This window comes from Tympanuchus pallidicinctus, unplaced genomic scaffold, assembly GCF_026119805.1.
Source record: "Tympanuchus pallidicinctus isolate F22 unplaced genomic scaffold, pur_lepc_1.0 scaffold1, whole genome shotgun sequence".
Lineage (NCBI taxonomy): Eukaryota > Metazoa > Chordata > Aves > Galliformes > Phasianidae > Tympanuchus > Tympanuchus pallidicinctus.
In genome coordinates this window covers 49,716,813-49,736,497 of record NW_026294618.1, presented here as the reverse complement: position 1 = coordinate 49,736,497, position 19,685 = coordinate 49,716,813, and the positions used below count along the sequence as shown (strand labels likewise).

The following is a 19,685-nucleotide window of genomic DNA, read 5'->3' as shown; positions in this document are numbered from 1 at the left end:
ATCCCTGAATGAATACATTGACTAAGCAATGAAACAATTACTCAGTGGAGTTTGACCTGACATAGCATTTGTTCTGTTTAAGGTGCAGGCAGACCTTTCCATAATGACCACTTTCTGAATGCTTGTTCTGGTATAATTGGTGTCTTCTGAATCTTTCTGATCTTCATTTAAAATATAATTATGGGGTGATTTGAAATTGAGAGTACTGGACGAATACTACAAATTATTTTTTCCCCTAAGTGTAAGAACTTCTTTGTATGCATGAACTTCACAAACAAAACATCAATTCTGTCATTCTGTATTCATTGTGCAGTACTTAATTTCTGAAATTCTACCAATTTTTGTCAATTACTGTATTGTCATTTTTCTCTTTTATTGCTTGTCATTGAAATACCTCAGATTCCTCTCTCTCTTTATTTTTCCTCTTTCTCAGCTTCTACAGTAGGTATTGATATATTTGGAATAACTAGAATAACTTTTAAGTGACACAGATTTTTCCACTAAGATGTAAAAACAACCCCTGTTGTCATATACTTCCTTGGTTTGATCTGGTCTTTAAGTGGTAAAAAAGTGGAAAACCAAATAACTTGGCTCATGACATTTTCTACCTGCCTGAAAACAATAAACTGGAAATTTTACACTGAGAACAGCATAGATTAAAAAAATGCTTCAAACAAATTATATTCCCAATTTTGTGTGCATTTATTTCAGTCCAGTTCAACTTGTTTTCTCATTTGCAGTAAATATAGCGACCAAAGATTCAAAAAAATATTCCTTCTGCTTCTGCTATTAATGTTTGTAGAAAATATATGTGAATTTTTTTTTCTCTAACACTTTTGTGCCAGAAATGGTAGTTTAAGAGACTGGTCTATTTAGAAAGATTGACCAGATATTTATTTATTTAAATAGCTATTTTGTTACTTAATTCAGAACTAAAATTATCAGAAAGCTATTCTGAATATTGACAATATTGTATTCAGTTACAGAACACACTGAAAGCGCATAGACAAGTACTGAAAAATAACAACAAACACATTAGTTATTATCCATGGAAAACTATAGAATCAAGGAACAAACTGAAGAATATCGTTGTATATCCTTGATTGACATGTTAGCAAACAAAACACCTTGTCAATGGCACATTTTGACACAGAATAACTATTCTGATTCACAGTCTCCTGTGACAGCCAACAGATAAAGTTGGTACTAAAATGCTCAAGGTCTGCATTTCCTTACCTTAATATAGTATTATTGAGCATTAGCACGAAATGGTTGTGCAGAAGATCATTACTTGCGCCCACAAATCATCACAGGCTCAGAAAAAGCTGGGCAAAGTATTTCGTGTCCGTTGTCTTCTACCAAGGAATGGATCTATATGTAAAATTACTACACTATTTTTTAAATTTTAAATAAAAGAAGAAAACAAGTATCTTGAAGAAGAACTGGATAAAGTCAATAAGGTAAATTAATTTCAGATTTGTGTTGTTACGAGTATGAAGCACAAGACTCTCTTTTTTAAATTATGGTAAGTAACTTTTTCATTGAGAAAAATGAGAAGAAAAAAATCTGATTCTCTTACAACATTCTGCATCCTGAGATGTTATTTCACCAAAAAATCTAGCCAATAATTAACTATACTACGCCCATCCCTAAATTTCAAAAAAGCAACTGAGAGAACATGGCTCCAGAATTGCAGCTTTCCTGCTGTTTCTTGCTTTATACTATTCTGTAACATGGTTGATGTTGTTTGAGAGTATTCTGACATGTACTTTTAAGAGATTAACTGCTACACACTGACATGTACTGCTTTTAAAAATTTTAAAACATTTAAAAATATAGAAGATACTAATCTGCAATATACAAGTCAAAAAACTATAAACACGTCTGATAGATTTAGGGACACTTGTCATTAAGTAGATCCCACTAAGGGTGTTGAAGTCATTGGCTATGACCAGTCTTTAAAAAGACATAAATTAGCTCGGTTATACTCTTTGGGGCTTAGCAGTTTTACAGACTGATGCTGCTGCAAGAAGTCTCAGACAAAGTAATTGCCTCTTTTTTAATACATATCAGCAATCATGTGTTAAGTAATGAATAATCCATCCTTTTTTTCCCCCCAGACTTAACATGGCCAAGTACTGTCTTGTAATAAATTATTTTCGTTCTTAAAGTTCACAAGCGTGTCAAACTGAGATCCTTATAGTCTTCTCTTAGTATTCTGTGGTCTGTATTAGTTTCTCAAGAGTCTTTATGACATTCACTATTCTTAGGGTTCGGGGGCTTTTTTACTATTTTGTCTAAGAGAAAGAAATGTTAAAATAGAATACATTATTTCGTGGGAAAATGTTAGTAATGTTGTTGTCCTCTCTATAATCTTGCTACATACACAACCAAAGTCCACTTTAACTTTACAATAAACCACTTTGTTATGAGAAAGCACTTTATACAATCTCCTACTATCAATTTGGAAACAAGGCAGTTCCATCTAGATTAAAAGCTTGCTCTGTTGCATCCTCACTTTATGCTCAAGGCAGGAAAATTTGTTCGTTCTTCAATGCAGATGCTTTTTCACTCTCTCAGTGCTCTTGTTTTTCTACAAGGTTACTCAATAAAACCTACAGAACTGTACAAAAAATATTCTCACTTTCTTCAAACTAATTCTAGAAGAAGTAAAAATAACAGCTTCTAAATATACAAAGGAGCAGTAGAAATGGTAGATACCTATCTCTCAGACATCACTGTCTTCAAATTCTTATATTTCATAATTTATTTCCAAGTTTATCTGTTTATGTCACTGCCAAGCTCAATTAAATATTTCCTTATCTTCTACAAATGGCAGTGGAGAAACAAAGTACTTATTTTTACAGTGATACCCTTGCAGCACTGAAGTACTACAAAGTACTGGGCTTCACATGTCAGGTCAATTTTTACGTTTAGAGAAGACAATGACACTGAGTGTAAATGAGGCGTCTTATCTTTGTAAATTCTGAGAATGACTTACAGAAAAATTAAGAAAATAGTATAATGAGATTTCTCATTCAGGCAAGAATCAGAACACATATGTGCATTCAGTGTCATTCCCTTATTCTTCTTATAACCCATATCTAATGCTTTCATGAGATGGAAAGTACCAAGTTGCATGCACCTGAGCTCCCCTGGGTTGGTCCTGCCTTCCCAACAGGTGCTCAAACACTGTTTCAGACTTAGCATTTCTGTAACACCATAGCAGAGTGAGGAATATGTGCTGAGCCTAGTAACAAGGATGGAATCCCTGTAGAGAAGGAACTGGCAAAAACAGCCTCCAAACAGAGCTCCACCCTGGTGAAAAGCACAGCTTGTTTTCAGAATCCTTAGTAACTTGCATTGGTATTACCCCTTATGCATTTGTCTTGCACAATCTTCTGTCAGTGATGCTAAAAGCACATTTAAGTCTCATTCTACTGGTCAGTTTTTGTTTCTCCTGAAATCTCTATTTGTAAAGCTTCAGAACTGCTGCTGAGCAGTTCTTTCATCATTGTCATTTAAGGAAAAAAGGTTTACTTATTATCTTTAGAAAATATATTTCTGTTCACTCATTTCTGCCCTTAGAGCAGATGTTTTACCCTCTCAGTCAAGTATTGGCATACTGGTAAATGGTTTAGGCTTACAAATACAGATAAGTGTGTTTTCTGAACCTACATTAACCCTTCTGAATATATTAAATTTCACTTTCTATAGAATCATACAGCTGTATATAAATATAAAATATATAAAATAACATAGGATGGCTTAGGTTGGAAGGGACCTTAAATATCATCTTGTTCCAACCCCCTTGCCATGGACAGTGCATCCACTAAATGGAAGCTGCCCAGGGCCTCATCTAACCTGGCCTTGAATGCTTCTATCCAGTGATAGAGCATCCACAAGTTATTTGAGCAATCTATTGCAGAGCCTCACCACCCTCATAGCAATGAATTTCTTCCTAACCATGTAAAAAGTCTGTCTGACTCCCACTTAGAAGCTCTCTTCAAGTATAGGAAAGCTGTACCTAGTTCTCCCCAGATCCTTCACTTCTGCAAGTAAAACAAGCCCAATTCCTTCAACCTTTCTTCATACGAGAGATGCTCCAGCCTTTTGATTATCTATGAGGCCCTACTCTGAACCTGATCCAACAGCTCCGCGTTTTTTCATTTTGGGCTCCTGATACATCAGGCCTGGATAAATTGCTCCAGATGAGGCCCCACAAGGGCACAGCAGAGGGAACAATCACCTCCCTCGCCCTGCTGGCCGCCTTTCTTTTGATGCAGCCCAGGATATTGTTGGTCTTCTGTGCTGCAAGAGCACACTCCTGGTTTATGTTCAACTTCTCATCCATCAAGTTTGGAGACCAACAGGGATGTACATTCTCCTTGGCCTGTCTTTTTTGATCAATGTATTTAAATAAATCCTTGTTTTTCAATCATCTCTTGCCAAATTCTGTTTTGTTGGTGCCTTGGTTTTCCTGATCCAATCCCTGCACATCTAGGCAACATCCCTATATTTTTCCCAAACCACCCACCCCTGCTTTCACTGCTTGTACATTTCCTTCTCATCTCTGAGTTTGATCATTAGGTCCTCGCTCAACTATGCTTGTTTCCTGCCTCCTTTGCTTGATTTCTTATGCTAGAGGACAGAGTTTTTTTATTGTTTTTAACTGGCATTTGCTTGAAATTTTGTTGTTTTTTTTTTTTTATTCTCAAGATTTTTGGACCAGTCAAAGTACTAGAAATGAAAGAATATTCCAGTTCACATTTACATTGCTCCCAGGGTTGTGAATTGAAGAAATTATTCAAAATGTTTCAGATTTGCAATATATTTCTTAGTTTTTGCAACAAATGTTTTGATTACAGTAATTTACATGAGTACAATAAATACATCACACAATTTCTACATATAACAAATAAGATAAATAGAAATATAGATGCATATATCAGTGTATTACTACTACATAGCACTATTAGAAAATGGATAGTAGAACTGGGGTAGAAGAAAAAAAAAATATTTCTACATCCTGAGTGATTACTGTTATATAAAGGAACACTATGACAGAACATAGACTTTGCAGAAGTAGGTATAGATTCAGTGTAGTTAACTCATTTATACATTCATACATTGAAAATATCGTTGTACAACAGCAAATCTTTTGGACTGTTGTCTATCTATGAGAAGTATTGCAAGCATTAACTGAATTAGTAGATAAATTGGATATAAATATTATACACATTTATTTCCAACAACAGGTGTTCTAAACAACGGTTTTGAAATCTGTTGCTCTGTCTTTAGAGCCCTACGTATATGGGGGAAAAAAAATAAATCTGAAATATAACATGAAGATTTCATTAAAGCTGTATTGTACTAGTGAGTACAACAATAACACATAGTGAACAGTCAAATAAGGAAAAGAAATGGCTAAAAAACTAAAGATCCAAATCCTTATTTTTATCCAGAGCCCTCAGTCTGCAACTGTCATAACCACGTTTCTTACCATACTCTCATACTTCATTTCCTAATTTGGACTATTTCTACACATAACATGTAGGCATTCCCCCAATCCTGGTAAAGAACAATAATGAAATACTATAAGAAGTGATGAATCTACTGCATAGGTCAGGTGAATCTAGAAAATTTATTCACTTCTGCAATGTTCATGTTTTCCTGTTACTTTATTTTTAACTGTGGCAGGGTGTTACCATTTAATTACTCAGGTGATCCAGAAATGTAATGAGTGAATGTAAAATATTACAGAAGTAGGTGAAATCAAAATGAGTTCTATTTCTTCTATAAGCAGTACAGTTTGGAACTTTTTTATTAAATATGCAGATTAAAAAATATATATAAAATGAAATACTCACTCCTGTTATGTAACGAGGTCTATACTGGATGGTTCCAAATAAGCCAAGTATGACTACAATAATGTGTATGAAATTTGCCAAGATGGGTGCCCACTGATAACCAAGGAAGTCAAATATTTGCCTCTCGAGCACAGAAACCTATGATTAAAAAGCAAAAGAATAAATAGATTAGAACACACCAGAAAATATCTACTGGGACATTGTCCCATCCCATAGCAAGATAATTGCTCTAAGTTAAAAACAAAAACAAGAACAAATTCAGTCAGCAGTATCAGCAGCACAAAGAAATGAGTTTGCAATATTTCACTTTCTTGTTTTAATGAAAGCTGCATTTCTCACTGACAGATTACTGAATTATATTCAGTTACCTAAAATATTAATGTGGGCAATTTTACTGAGATACTAAAGCGTTTCCTAGGATGTTATGTTTGCAGGTGAAGAACCACAGATCATTTTGTTATATACACCAGCAAATGCTATAATGTCCTAGAGTACTGGTGCTGAAAATATGTGCTGGGTTTATGATCTCTTCTCAGCTACTTTTGTTCCATCTACAAAAACCATCCTTCAGCTTAATCCTGTCTATTTTCTTTCATTATTTTCTCTTTTTATTTTTTTTTTCTTTCTATTCCTTCTCTTTCTAGCTATTTTCAGCCATCTGCTGAATGGGCTTTTACCTCTGCTGAAATGTATACAACTTTTCGACCTGGTTCTATTGATAATTACTCTAGTTTATCTTCTCTCACTGTCACAAATAACTCAAATATAAGCTGTTACTCACAACTCCTGACACTTCATTTTTGAAAACAAATTATGGTACAATCTTGAGTTGTCGATGGCTGTTTTGAGTTAATGCCATTCTAAGCAGATAGATCAGAAGGTAGAAAAAAAAAAAACACCTGTATTTCTAATAATGTTGGTAGAATTCATTATTCTGAATTCAAACATCAAATGTCCCTTACCTTGTATTCAGACATTATAGTAAAATTCAGCACTGCATAACAAACCATAGGCAGAATGGCATGTTTTGATTTAAGTAATAGTGATATGAAAATTAAAATGCAATGAAGGCTGAAGTGAATTTAGAGAGAAAGGGTACCAAGTTTCTTTGACATTTGAGTTATTTCACTGATTTTACTAATTAGAATTGAGTAGATGAGTTTTATGAAAATGTACGTAATAGTAGTAAAACACCCAGAAGAAATAAAAACAGACTGCTTCTTCACAAAGTTTCACTGATAGTAGACTATTTACTCATTTTATATTATACAATAAATTACTTGATTTAGATGAATCTGTCACACACGTTATTCATTTAAAAGATAACACCTTTTGAAATCAAATACTAAATGAATAATTAACCACTGTTCAGCACTCTTCTTACATGATATAGCTATGGAAGAGTCATTTAACTTTCATGCCGCAGTCCACTCTCACACCAACAATTCATTTTTGAAATTGACTAAGAAGGCTTGCAATTAAAAAGACAGCCTACACTTGCACCAGCACTGCAAATGTAGAGTGTTAGTTATGTAATGCTTACGAGCATATGTTGCACTTTAAAATAGGGATTCTCAAATTAACACTGGGGAAGCCATATAATTTTGAGCCCATTTGAAAGTTCAGAGATTCATGTTAATCACTGAATTCCTCTTTACAACAAAAATTACTTTCATAGAGTACTTCCAGCTTAACACTTCCAGTGTTAATATTTCGCCCCTAGCATTTTATTTTACAAATATATTGACACAAAGAGATCCTGGTACTACATCATCTGAGATCTTAATGGAGTGATTTGTGCTATCCTGCAACTCTCTCTAGAAAATAAATGTAATAGAAGCATTCACAGAACCCCAGGACACAACATTCTAAAAGTGAAAACAGTGAAAAAGAAACAAAAACTTGATTAAGCTGCACTACAAGTTTCATGAAATCTAACTCTCCATGTGCTTTTAAATTTATCATTAAAAACTATTTCCCTGACTATCAGCTGAGCTATTTACATATGAAAGATAAACAAGTGGCATAGTGTTATGCAGGTTTGTGTGAAGACCCTTAGAGCTATTAGCAAAAGACTTGCTACACCTTAAGCACCATTAAACGGGTAAGGAAGGGAGAATACTCACTCTGAGCACCAAGCAAGGCTGAAGCAAAAAGAGTCTAGACTGATCAAGTATATAATAGATTTAATAGTAGAAATTCAATAAGCAAAAAATACTAGGAATGAAGAAACCATTCAATGAATAAGAAATTACACAGCTAAGAATTTCAACTATAGAAGAAAATCGCAGCAGGGTAGTTAATTGTATTAAAAAACAAAGTTAAAAGCCTAACACTCCTGTTTTAATTTTAGGTTAAGAAGAAGTTATTCTATCATGAATAAAGCTGTTTTGCTTTGCTTTTTTATTTATTTATTTCTTCTTTTTCTCTGAGAAATAAATTAGTTTCTGAAAAGCTTTTTTTAAGGGGCTGTATTGGATATATGACTGTTCTGTATGAAATTTGCACTTCCCACATGTCAGCGTATATCCTTATTTTTGATGGCCAGCAATTGCTTCTGTACCAAGCAACCACTCCTCTCACACTGTAGCTGTGTTGAAACGTCAGGTGGAGGGCACCTACTGCAGTAGCCTGCCTGTCCATATGTGCTGTGTTCTGCTGATGGTCAACAAGACATGTAAAGCAGGCATTACATATCAACTAAGCAGGAGTAGGAGATGTGTCTGCACCATTTCCATGCCTATGTATCTACCAAATAATTTTGATAGGCATACTTTCTATTAAACTTCCTCCTGTCATTTGAAGGCATCAGTTGCATGTGGGGACTATTCTGGTAGGACTTGTAGATATAAAAGGCTGATGAAATGCAACTACTGCTCCACAGAAGTTCAGACTACCACAGCAAGAAGCATCACAGATTTATCAAATGGAAAATTTAGAACAGAGCTGGATTTTCATTTCTCTTTCTTAAGAGATGAAGGTGGAAAGAAAAAAAATACAGAAAACCAATATAGACTTAAGAAATCTCAAGGTTTTATGATCTTTGTTATAGGTATTCCACATCATTAAATCATGTAGAGCACTGGGAGTTAAGTAGTTAAAGCTCCAGTTCCGTGGATTATCAATACTTCCACAGTACCTTTCATGAAAGTGAAGAAGACCCACATCTCTCAAAACACTTCACTGTTCCGTTTCTGTTTTCCATTTAGAGGGAAAGGTGAAACTGCTTGGGAGACACAAGACTGCCCCTTCTTTTTCTGCTTTTCTCTGAGGTGTGTGCTCCTTAATCATCTTTCCTTCAGCATTAGAGTAATGTCTTCAGTTCTGGATACTCCCTCTCATTTATTTGATTTATTAGCTTCAATTCCAATTATATTGTATCATATTGTGTTATCTTGCATTCCGCTCTCATATTTAGTAAATTAATTTTCTCCCTTAACTTGTTGTTGCTGCTTTGTTTTTAGGCCCATCTTCCTTCCTTTTCCCTCTCATCCCCCTTTCCTCCCTCTCCCAGGGCATGGGTCCGTGGGTCCCTCTGCTCCATTAGTCACAGAACTGGGATGAACTGGGCCAGAACTGTAACACGCTGTTACTTAAAAAATGTCACTTTATCTATCCTTGTGATTCCAGGAGGGGAAAAATAAAAAGTAGGACAAAGTACTGACAAAATCTATTAAAAACAGTATTATTTGGCTTCCACCTCTTGCACAGGTGCCAGAATCATGAGGGATTTCCTCACTTAGAAATACCAAATATGGATCTGATTTTGAAAGGACTTTTTTTTACTTTAAAAACTTAAAAATGTTAAACAACTGCATTTCTTTCTGCAAGTACAACTCATTAGCTGAAAATGTTCAATAATGCTTCAAGCACACAAAGAAGAAAAGAAAAGAAAAGACTGACATAGAAATATTCATATTTAAAGTTCTAGGAACAGAAGGAATTGCACATTTTCTTTCTTATTCTTCTGGAAACCAGAATTTAAAATGAGAACAGACAAGAGAAAAAATGGATGCTTTGAATGAAAAATTAGACTATTGGAAGAAAAGAAATTTTTTTTATTGAATTCCATTTTAATAATTCACTGAACCCAAAACATACGATTATGGAGTCTCAGTTCCTAATTTTAGAAATTAAACATCCATCAAACTGTCTCAGGTTTCCAAATAAATAAAATACCACTGATAGATTATTTTATCTAATCACTGATAAATTATAGAAGAGCTAAGTGAAAACCATTTCTACCAATTCATTATTTTTTCCAGACTTCTGCTAGCTGTTTTAAAAATATATACAAAATAAAATCAATCCGTACACTGTCAAGTTGGAATAGCTCAAACTGTTTACCGATTCTTGTCTGAGGATGGCTGTTAATAGGTTAACAGTGTTACTGACCCTGAGGGATATAAAGAATTGAATTTCCAGAGGATAAAGAAAACCATTTTGAGATGATTCTTAAAGTATATGATAGGAGCAAAATTTCAGACAGGAATCACAAAGGAGAAACCAGTCAAAAGATGATTTATAATAACAAATACCAAAATGGAAAATGACAAAATGCTTTTCCTTAGAAAGCTCCTTGAAAAGAAACTTAACCACAACAACTTCACAAAAGAACACACCCAAAAGTTTGCACTGATATAAATTAAAGTGTACTTGGTCACACAATCCTTCATGCACAAAAGCTTGCCAGCCTGGGCCCCTAGTGAAGCAAGGACTAGTGTAGGATCACTTTAGAACGGTGAACTCACCAGCTGAGTCATGGCATGAGGCTCTCACTCACCCAAAGAATAAAACTGTGTTAATGTAACTCACTGGGAGGGAAAATTAAGCAATCGTGCTTCATCTCTTAAGTAGGGCAAGTGAAGAACAAGTTATAGAAACCAAGCAGTCATCAGTAACTCTTTAAGTCTTCAGCTCATTTGTTCTTTAGTGAGTTAAATTTTTGGTTCGATGGCATATAAATGTAAAAACTTCCTAGGAAGCACAAGCACTTTAGGCCTGTAAATGTACAAAAGCTCTACAATGCTGAAGCCTATTTGAACAATGCACAAGGCTAGGCTTTCTGCTCACTTTGTCAATTTGAGCCAGAATTCATGCTTCACACCATATCTTAATGGAGTTCATTTAGATTTACAACAAAATTTCTAATTTCAGTATTCTGTCCTGAGATAGAGGGACCAGTTATTCAATGAATTCCCAATAGTTCCTCACCAGAAAAACAGAATAACATTTCAAAGTCCATAAAGAAAAAACATCTGCAAGTGTGTCTGTGCATGCAAGTAAAATCCTTTACAATAAGGCACCAGGTCAAGAAAAAGATTTAAACAATTTTGTGAGAAGGAAGGCAAAACTAAAATGGAGTTCTGCAGAGAGCTATGGGCACAGTGGTATTCTCAGTACATCTAATAAAAACCATGACAAGTGGAGATAATTCAAGTAAGAATCAACAAGGAATTAGTTTCCACTTGTCCATTGGTTCTTTAAAGGAATCACAAATATAATACTAAACTCCTTTCTTTAATCTGCCTGATGCTGCTGAGAGAAGAAATAGGCCTCTGGAGTTGATCAGAAGGTAGGCATGTTTTTTTAAAAATCCTGTATGGGACCACATCCCTGCATCGTTTTGTGTGAGAGTGGATTTATGCAGTGACCTACTGAGGACAACAGGTCTCTGCATAGACTGTATTTGAGGACTCTTCTGCTGACTTCTCTAACTGAACATAACAATAATTAAAAAAGGGTAAACGCAATCTTTCTTCGTTGGGTTTTTAGTTCTGCAGTAATGAGAAGCAGAACTGTTATCTAAATAAGACTTCATGACAAGAATATAAGAAAGAATCTAGCTAAATCTGAGCTGGTGAAACTGACAGCTGGTTTAAATAAAACTGATTTGCTGTGCACTGAATGTATCTTCAGGTTATTATAATTACAATTTGTAAGTATATAGACTCCACCATACATACATGAAGGCACAGGGACTTGAACAATGAGAACATCAAAACCCTGTCTTCCAAGTAGTTCCATAAAAAAGTTACCCTCTGTGTGAAAAGGTAACAAAAAGGGGGAATTCATAGAACCATAGAATCCTTAGAGTTGGGAGGTACCTTTGAAGGTCATTTAGTCCAACTCACTCACAGCTAGCTCAGGTTGCTCAGGCCCTGATCCAGCTTTGCTTGAAAGTCTCCAGGGACAGGGCGACAGGAGCATCACTAGGCAACTTGTTCCAGTGCCTCACCACACTCACTGTAAATAATCTTTTCCTTATATCTAACCTAAATCTACTCTTTGAGCTTGATGCCATTTCCCCTTATTCTACCACCACAGACCTTGCTGAAGAGTGTGTCCGTCTTTCCTGTAGCTCCCTTTTAGATGCTCAAAGGCTACTACAGGTCACCTCGCAGCCTTCTCTTCTCCAGGCTGAATAGTCCCAGCTCTCTCAGCATGTCCTTGTAAGAGAGGCTTTCCATTCTGTGAATCATTTCTGTAGCCCTCCACTAGACACGCTCCAACAGATCTGTGTCTCTCCTTTACTCAGGACTCCTGTAGGCAATGCAACAGACTCCACATCCGGACGCAGTACTCCAGGTGATAGTGCAGGAAGAGATAAATTATGAAAAATAAATTGGGGTAAAAGTCTCTTACTTTATACTGAATTGTGCAGTGATTGCATTTCTATTTTGTTGTTGGTGACTTTTCCCTTTTTTTAATACTGTTTTTCAAAATCACTATAGAAGAATTGTATGGGAACCATACTAGTAGAATTATGACAAAAATAGAATTAGTTAAAAGGTCTTCCTGTAAGAAGTAAGATATGAAATCTGGAGAAAATAGTCACAAAAAATGTTTTATATAGGAACACAGAACTTACAGATAAGCTTGAGGATTAACAGAAGCATGTAAATGTGTTGGCAACCCAGCATGTACAGTGCTCTGCATCGTGGGCTTCATATGACCTGGTACAAAAGTCACCTAGGTCATGAACACGATACTGGAAATGGCAACTATCTTGCTTATGACAATACTCTGTAGAGCCAGGCTACATACTCAGTGTATGTGATCAGGCTTAATACTACAGCCAAAGGGGGATGGGTTGATGGCCATTTGTGGACAGAATTTTAAAAATTGCAAACATGCCTGATCACATCTTCTTCCATTCTGCCATCAACAATCAAGACTGATCTCTCAGGGATTTCTTTCCAGCCATCTGCCTCAGCCTCATTCCTTCTGCCTTCTTCGTGTCCTTCTGGCAGAAGGACGTCTCCCACACCTCATACATAAGGTGGCAAAATTCAGCTTTACTGATGCTGTTGAGAAGCCTTCAGACAGTTCCGGACAAAAGAAACACTATTGAATTAAACATTAATAATATTTTATAACTGTACAATGTAAATTTGCTTGCAGTAAAGTCTGAAGGCAAAATCAAGCACTCAGTGAGAATTCTGAAAGATTAGCCTTATCTAATACTGAATAATTGTTTCTGCCTTTATGAAAATATTTGTCAATAAAACACATCTCATTCTCAATCACAGAAACACAACTAGAACTTGTAAACTCAACAAAGATCTGATAGTCCTGATTTGGAGTTGACAAGACAATATATCTAGGATAGTGTCCTGGTTTCAGCTGGAACAGAGTTGATTTTCTTCATGGTGTCTGCGATATTATGTTTTGGTTTTGGGAGAAAAACAATGTTGATAACAGTGATGTTTTAGTTGTTGCTGAGCAGAACTGTACAGAGCAAAGGACATTTCAGTTTCTTGTGATGTCCTGCCAGCCTGAGGTGGCACAAGGTGCTGTAATAGAAGCAGGACAGCTGACCCAGACTAGATAAAGGGATATTCCATACACAACATCATGAGAAAAAACTTCAACTTCCCTTCAGCTGTGGGGAGTGGGCCAAGGGGAGCGTCCTGTACTCAGAGACTGGCTGGGTATCAGTCAGCAGGTAACGAGGAATCAGTTGTTTTGTAAATATATATTGTATTAATATATGTTCTATTATTTCCATTTTCTCAATTTTCTCTTCCTTTTCTTAGTTTTTATCCCAACCCACAAGTTTGGAATTTTTTTTTTTAATTATTTAAGAAAAAAAATTAATTTGCCCCATCCCATTGGGAGGGGAGAGCAAGCAAATGACTGTGTGATGCTAGGCCACCAGCTAAGTCAAATCACATCAGGCATCTCCTCTTGAATTAGTGAAACTATGTTGTACGTGTCAGCAAAAAATAGCAGGTGTTCACATCTGAAAAAAGTTACCTTCTCACAACAAAACATCAGTTTGTACTTCTTCTCAGAAGGAAAGACACCCCACTAAAAAAACCTCATTAACCTAATAATTTTGACAGATATTGGCAGGGATCACAAACTATTTCAATGGGACTGGGTGATGTGATAATAATAGTAGCGGATTTGGTATCATAAGACTTTATCAAGTAAAAATAACCAGTCTAGAGTTACTATGGTAATTGTACTTTTATTCAGACATACTACAGTGCCTACAAAGCAAACGAGAAAGATTGCTAATCTATTTCAGAACTGTAAGGCACAGAGGGCTCTTTGCTTTGTAGTCACTTATTCCACAACTAAACCTGGATAAGCAGGAGGCTGACTTTTTCTGACCTTCCAGAAGCCTCTCTCTTAAGATGGTCCTGTTGGAATATTCATTATTGTTAAATAGAATATGTGAAGCATCTACTAGATTTTCATGTCTTGGCATAAGTTGAAAAATGACATTTAAACTATGCAGACCACTTTATGGAAGAGAGATAACTGATGTCAGATATAGTCTGGAAAGTTTTTAGCTGCTAAACTTTGCCTATTACCTGTGCATAAAGCTGTTAGTTCTTAGGGAACTTCAAGCAGTGCTGAAGGTAGCAAAGTATCTGCCCTGTAACATGGTCACCTCAAGAGTTATACTTGTCATCTGCTCTCTGCACCAGAGTCGCATGGACAGAGTCTCAAATCTCATCTTCCAGATGCCCAGTGACCCAGGTCCAACATCTTTAAATTCAATCACAGCTGGGGAATGTTGATTTTTACCTAAAGGCCAGTTCCACATGAAGGTAGAAATTTCTATTCTAAGAGTGAGTCAGTTTATTGTAAAAAGAAAGGGGTATTCACATTCAACTCAAGAATTATTGATTAGAGCAGCCAATATGGACCATTTTTTAATATTTCACAATTTTTTTTTCATTTTGATTTAGTACATGATTATAAGAAAAAAAAATCATCTTCAAGTAGATAGAACAGACTCACTGTACTATAAGTAAGCAGTGCAGTTTGGTCTTATTCCCCAGGATTCTCTTCTCTTCCAACACTAAAACTATAAAATAATTAAAAAGACAGTACGACATTCCTCTTCTCTCTAGGTGATGACAATGCAGTGGATGAAAAGCTAGACTAACACTGAAATATGTTGACCTCTTTTTAAGATTAAGATAGAAATATCTCTTTTTAAGTAGATTGTTTCTGAAATATTTGATGTTTGCAGCCAAGCCTTATCGGTCTACAAAGTAAAAACACTGGAAAACAGAGTACTATAACATTCCATGCTTAACAGATGGTAAATCACAAACTCTATGCTCAATCTGGTAAAATGAGGGACAAACAAAGCTTTGACAAAAGACCACACAGACTATGAACACTTCCAAATTCCAGATGATGAAAGGTGCTACTGAAGTAACGAAGACAGTGTCAGAATATTACACTTCCATACAAGTAAATTGACTAGAAAATAAAATGTAGTGGAACCAAACTTAAATTGTGCAACGAAAATGGAAGAATCAAGATATAAAATTGAGATACCATATAGAAGAGTCTAATGGACCTCCTTATTTGCATGTTTTTCTACTGTAATCACTGGCATTTCTCAAGTTTACACAAAGATAATTTCTATCAACTAAATTGAGGCTAAACTCTGAGTTTTATCGTGTGTTTATTTTGTGTAAAGGTTACTGTGCAGTGCCCGGGATTAAACCACTTATTTATCCAAAACATGTACTCAAGCACAGTAGTAGTTTCTTTGTAGGTATTTTGACACTGAAATGCTTAAAATAAGATGGTATTACTTTGCTTCTCTACTTCATTGTACTAGAGGAAGAATGGTGTTGGTTTCCTGACTCTAGTCAGTACCTAAATTACATCACAAAGACCAGAAAAGGCTTCATAACAAACCTGCATGGCTTACATTACAGTGCTTGTGGAGGTTTTTTTCTTCATAAAAGAGCCAATCACATGTACTAAAACAGAAATTATTTCATTCTCACAAATCAGAATCTCTTCTTCTATATTTCCCTTCAAATCTTAATTTTCCTCACCTCCCAGTTTGTTTTCTGTGCTTCGGTGCCCGCAGTAATTCTCCTTGAAAGCAGCAAAAGTTATAATCTAGAACTTCTCTTCCAGCAGTGCCATAATTCTGCCAATATCTGCCATCGTTCAAGTGGTACTTGCTGGCACAATAGCAAAGAGTTGCAGTAATTTCTTTTCACTTCTCCGTACCTCATATCCCCATCTGTTCCAAAAGGGCAAACACCTTGCTGGTTTGATAAGGTCTAGAAAACTCAGCAACTCACTAATTATTGTGCTGGCAGTGCTGAAGGCAGCTAGCATCACTAAGGCAGGAATTGGAATGCAGCCCAACTAACATAACAGAATCTACTAATTTGTTGCACTGAATATTTTCCTGCAAGAAATTATCATCAGTGTTGTGATAGACTATGAAAAGCAAATTAAATTGTCCAAGCCAGACTCTTCTACACTATCTGGCAAAAAAAAAAAAATAGAGAGAGAGAGAGAGAGAGAGAGAGAGAGAACGATTTTAGGTTTTTTAGGTTAGATGCTGAAGTCTTGCCATTTTAAATTCTCTGCCTTGCTAGTAAATTACCTCCTTGAATTAAGCAAGGAACAATCATCTATCCAATCACGACCTGTCAAAGCAGTGCTTATAATTATTTTTGACCACTTTAGCGTGAATTAGACTAGGAAAGAAAGGTGAACGGTGTTCAATTCAGTTTCATACTGCAGACTGACTTATAGAATGTAGTAAAAAAATCAAATAGTGGAACTTTTTTCTTCTAAAATAATATTACTCAGTGTTTTAAATGATTTATGTCTACTGGCTTTCTAACCTGTGCTAGACAATAACATTTAATTGAGTGTAACTACAATGTATTTTTCAAAGTGAACTCCTACTGTTATTGAAACAATAGGAAAAAAATAACACTGGCATAACATCAAAAGTCTGTGTGATTCCTAGTGTAATAGGTAACCTTTCTGGAAAGAGGATTTTTAACTCAAGAAAAGATAATCTGATAATACTGTATATACTGCTTCACTGCTAAAGCAAGAACATGCTTTCTATGCAATGAATGTTGCACCTTCTGATTCCTGCTTTGTTCTGCATGACGCTGCTTTGACTGGGGTAATGGTTTGTTCCATGGTTTATCTCTACACCAATGACACACTGATTAGTGGAAAATGAACTTATTTGAAACAGAACTGCCTTCTTTCTGAGAGGTAAAAAATAGCCAAAGAAGAGTCAACTTCACTCTGCTCTCTCAATCCCTACTGCACTTTATTGCAGCTAAGGAAAGGATCAATACCCATTCAAAATGCCCTGCTATTGACAAGTAGCTCTACAGTGAAGAGGAGAGAGGAATAGACAAATGTTGTGTGTGCTTGGGAAAATATGAACAAAAAGTAGGAGTCATCAAATCCTCCCTTAATTCATGTCACTATGCAAAGCAAATTACGCCAATATGGAAACTCCAGGGTAAAGATAGATTTGTATTGTGCGAAGCTAAGTAAATTGTCAATAGATGACTGATTTCTATACAGAATTGCCAGTAGCTGTCAGCATCTATGACATTTTTGAAGTGATAAGCTGAGGTAGGAACAACTTATTCCTGCACCCCTTTCCACAAGTCTGCCCTCCCTGCTGCAACAGATGCTGCTAACCTGCAATCAAGTCTCTTCATTCAACCCTTGCCCAGACCCATGTTTCAACACACTCGATTTCAAACAGATCTGAGAAACAAAATCTTCTCAACAATTCTTTCCTGGAAAAAATGAACACTGGACCATTATGGTCATAACTTCTATTCAGAAAGCAGAATCAAAGTCCAATCTACTATACATAGGACACCAAATTCTGTCTAGTTTTTAGGTCTGAGCCTCCACCAAATTCCTGGTAAAAACTGAAAGGAACACATTCAGCAACAGATCTGGTCTGACTAAGTGGATTTGTACAAGTAAGACAAACCAAATTCAATTCACTTCCCTTTTTCATCTAAAAGACTTTCAATTATTACTAAATTAACTGATACAGCTGATAGACTATGAATAGAATTCCAAGTTGTATTTTGCTCTATGGTCTGCCACAGATTACTCATGGGATTCAGACAAAGCCTTTTAATCTCAGGGTAACACTTGCAGGCAGTAATTCAATTCTGTTTTTGAGATGAAGCACTCAGAATTTTCATTGACCTTCTCCAATTATTAAGTTTTTAATTTACTTAGAAGTTTTTCAATATTTTATACTGTGCACCAGTTTAACCTTATTTTATTATACACTGGACTTCTACCCTTAGAAAAGATGATAAGGAACCAGAGGTGACACCAGATAATGTCCCAAAAGCAGTCAGCATGATAGAGTATAAATTTGGTCAAATGCTATTCTTGTCATCAACCATCATTTAGCAAACACCCCTTTTTGTTTTCTACTTTTGCTAAGAAGATACTCAAAGAAAGAACTAAATGAGTTATTACAGAAATCAACAGTACATTATTAAACAAAACTAAGGAAAAGTCTTATAAATTGTATTGAAGTATTTAGAATATTTTTCTGACTAGAGAACAATGTATAGTTTTTTATTTCTTTTTTTCTTTATTCCTTTTATACACCCCTCACAATCAGCATTCACTAGTTACATGTGAACCTACTGCTTCTAAAATTGTTAGGGTCTGATTACCTGAGAATGACTGTATCTCTTGCCCCTGCTGATATACACAAATGATGCATTTAAATTGCAATTTATTTGTATTGAAACTAGAAATTTGTTACAATATTTTAAAATTAGCTATTGAATTATTATCAAAGCATATCTACAGTATTTAAAAATCATTCTCATGATGGCTTTCATGTTAAAGAATATGAAATGTAGACAATCCGTTCCTTTAAAATTGGTCTGTGTTACCTTTGCATGAGAGAAATTTTTTCATCAGAAACACTATCAGTTCAGTTTTTAAGAAATATCTCATGGCATAAATTGATTCTAGCAGACTAATAGACTAACTAGAACAAAACACAGCCTGTTTTTAAAGACTCTAGGTTTGGAAAAATTTTGATAAGTTTAATTTGTTGTATGGGAATGAAAATTACATTTAAGAATTATTCAATCAAATGAAACCCTCCCATTATGTACCTTTATAAACACTGGCCAAAGTAAGTACATGAAGAAGTCTGCCGTAAGTGGTTATGTATGGGAAAGCTAAATTTTCTGATGATTCAAAATAAGCAAGGAAGAAAATATTAAAATAGACTGCAAATTGTGACACAAGATATTGTAACATTGAATGATTAAGCATGAGAATAGCAGATGATAAGCAAATAAGTTCAAAATAATGTACTGTCCTGGGAAAGAATATGCAACATATGCCATGAATTAACTATTACTACTCAGGGCATTATGAAATCATTACAGCTTGTCTTCTAAAAATTTCAGCATGATCATTAACAACTCCTAGATTTTGGTAACAATTAGGATGGAGTGGGGGATGAAACAGGGAACTCTACTATTGGAGAGAGCAACACAG

At 35.4% G+C, this 19,685-nt stretch overlaps 1 protein-coding gene across 2 annotated transcripts in view; it reads right to left on the bottom strand.

Annotated features, from left to right (window-relative positions):
- The window catches only part of NKAIN2 (sodium/potassium transporting ATPase interacting 2), a 508,528-nt gene that overhangs the window by 273,115 nt on the left and 215,728 nt on the right, over positions 1–19,685 (bottom strand). For both annotated transcript variants that reach the window (XM_052677954.1, XM_052677964.1), the window contains exon 2: positions 5,871–6,008. In XM_052677954.1, coding sequence (XP_052533914.1) covers positions 5,871–6,008 — 138 coding nt within the window. The remainder of the gene's footprint in view (positions 1–5,870; positions 6,009–19,685) is intronic.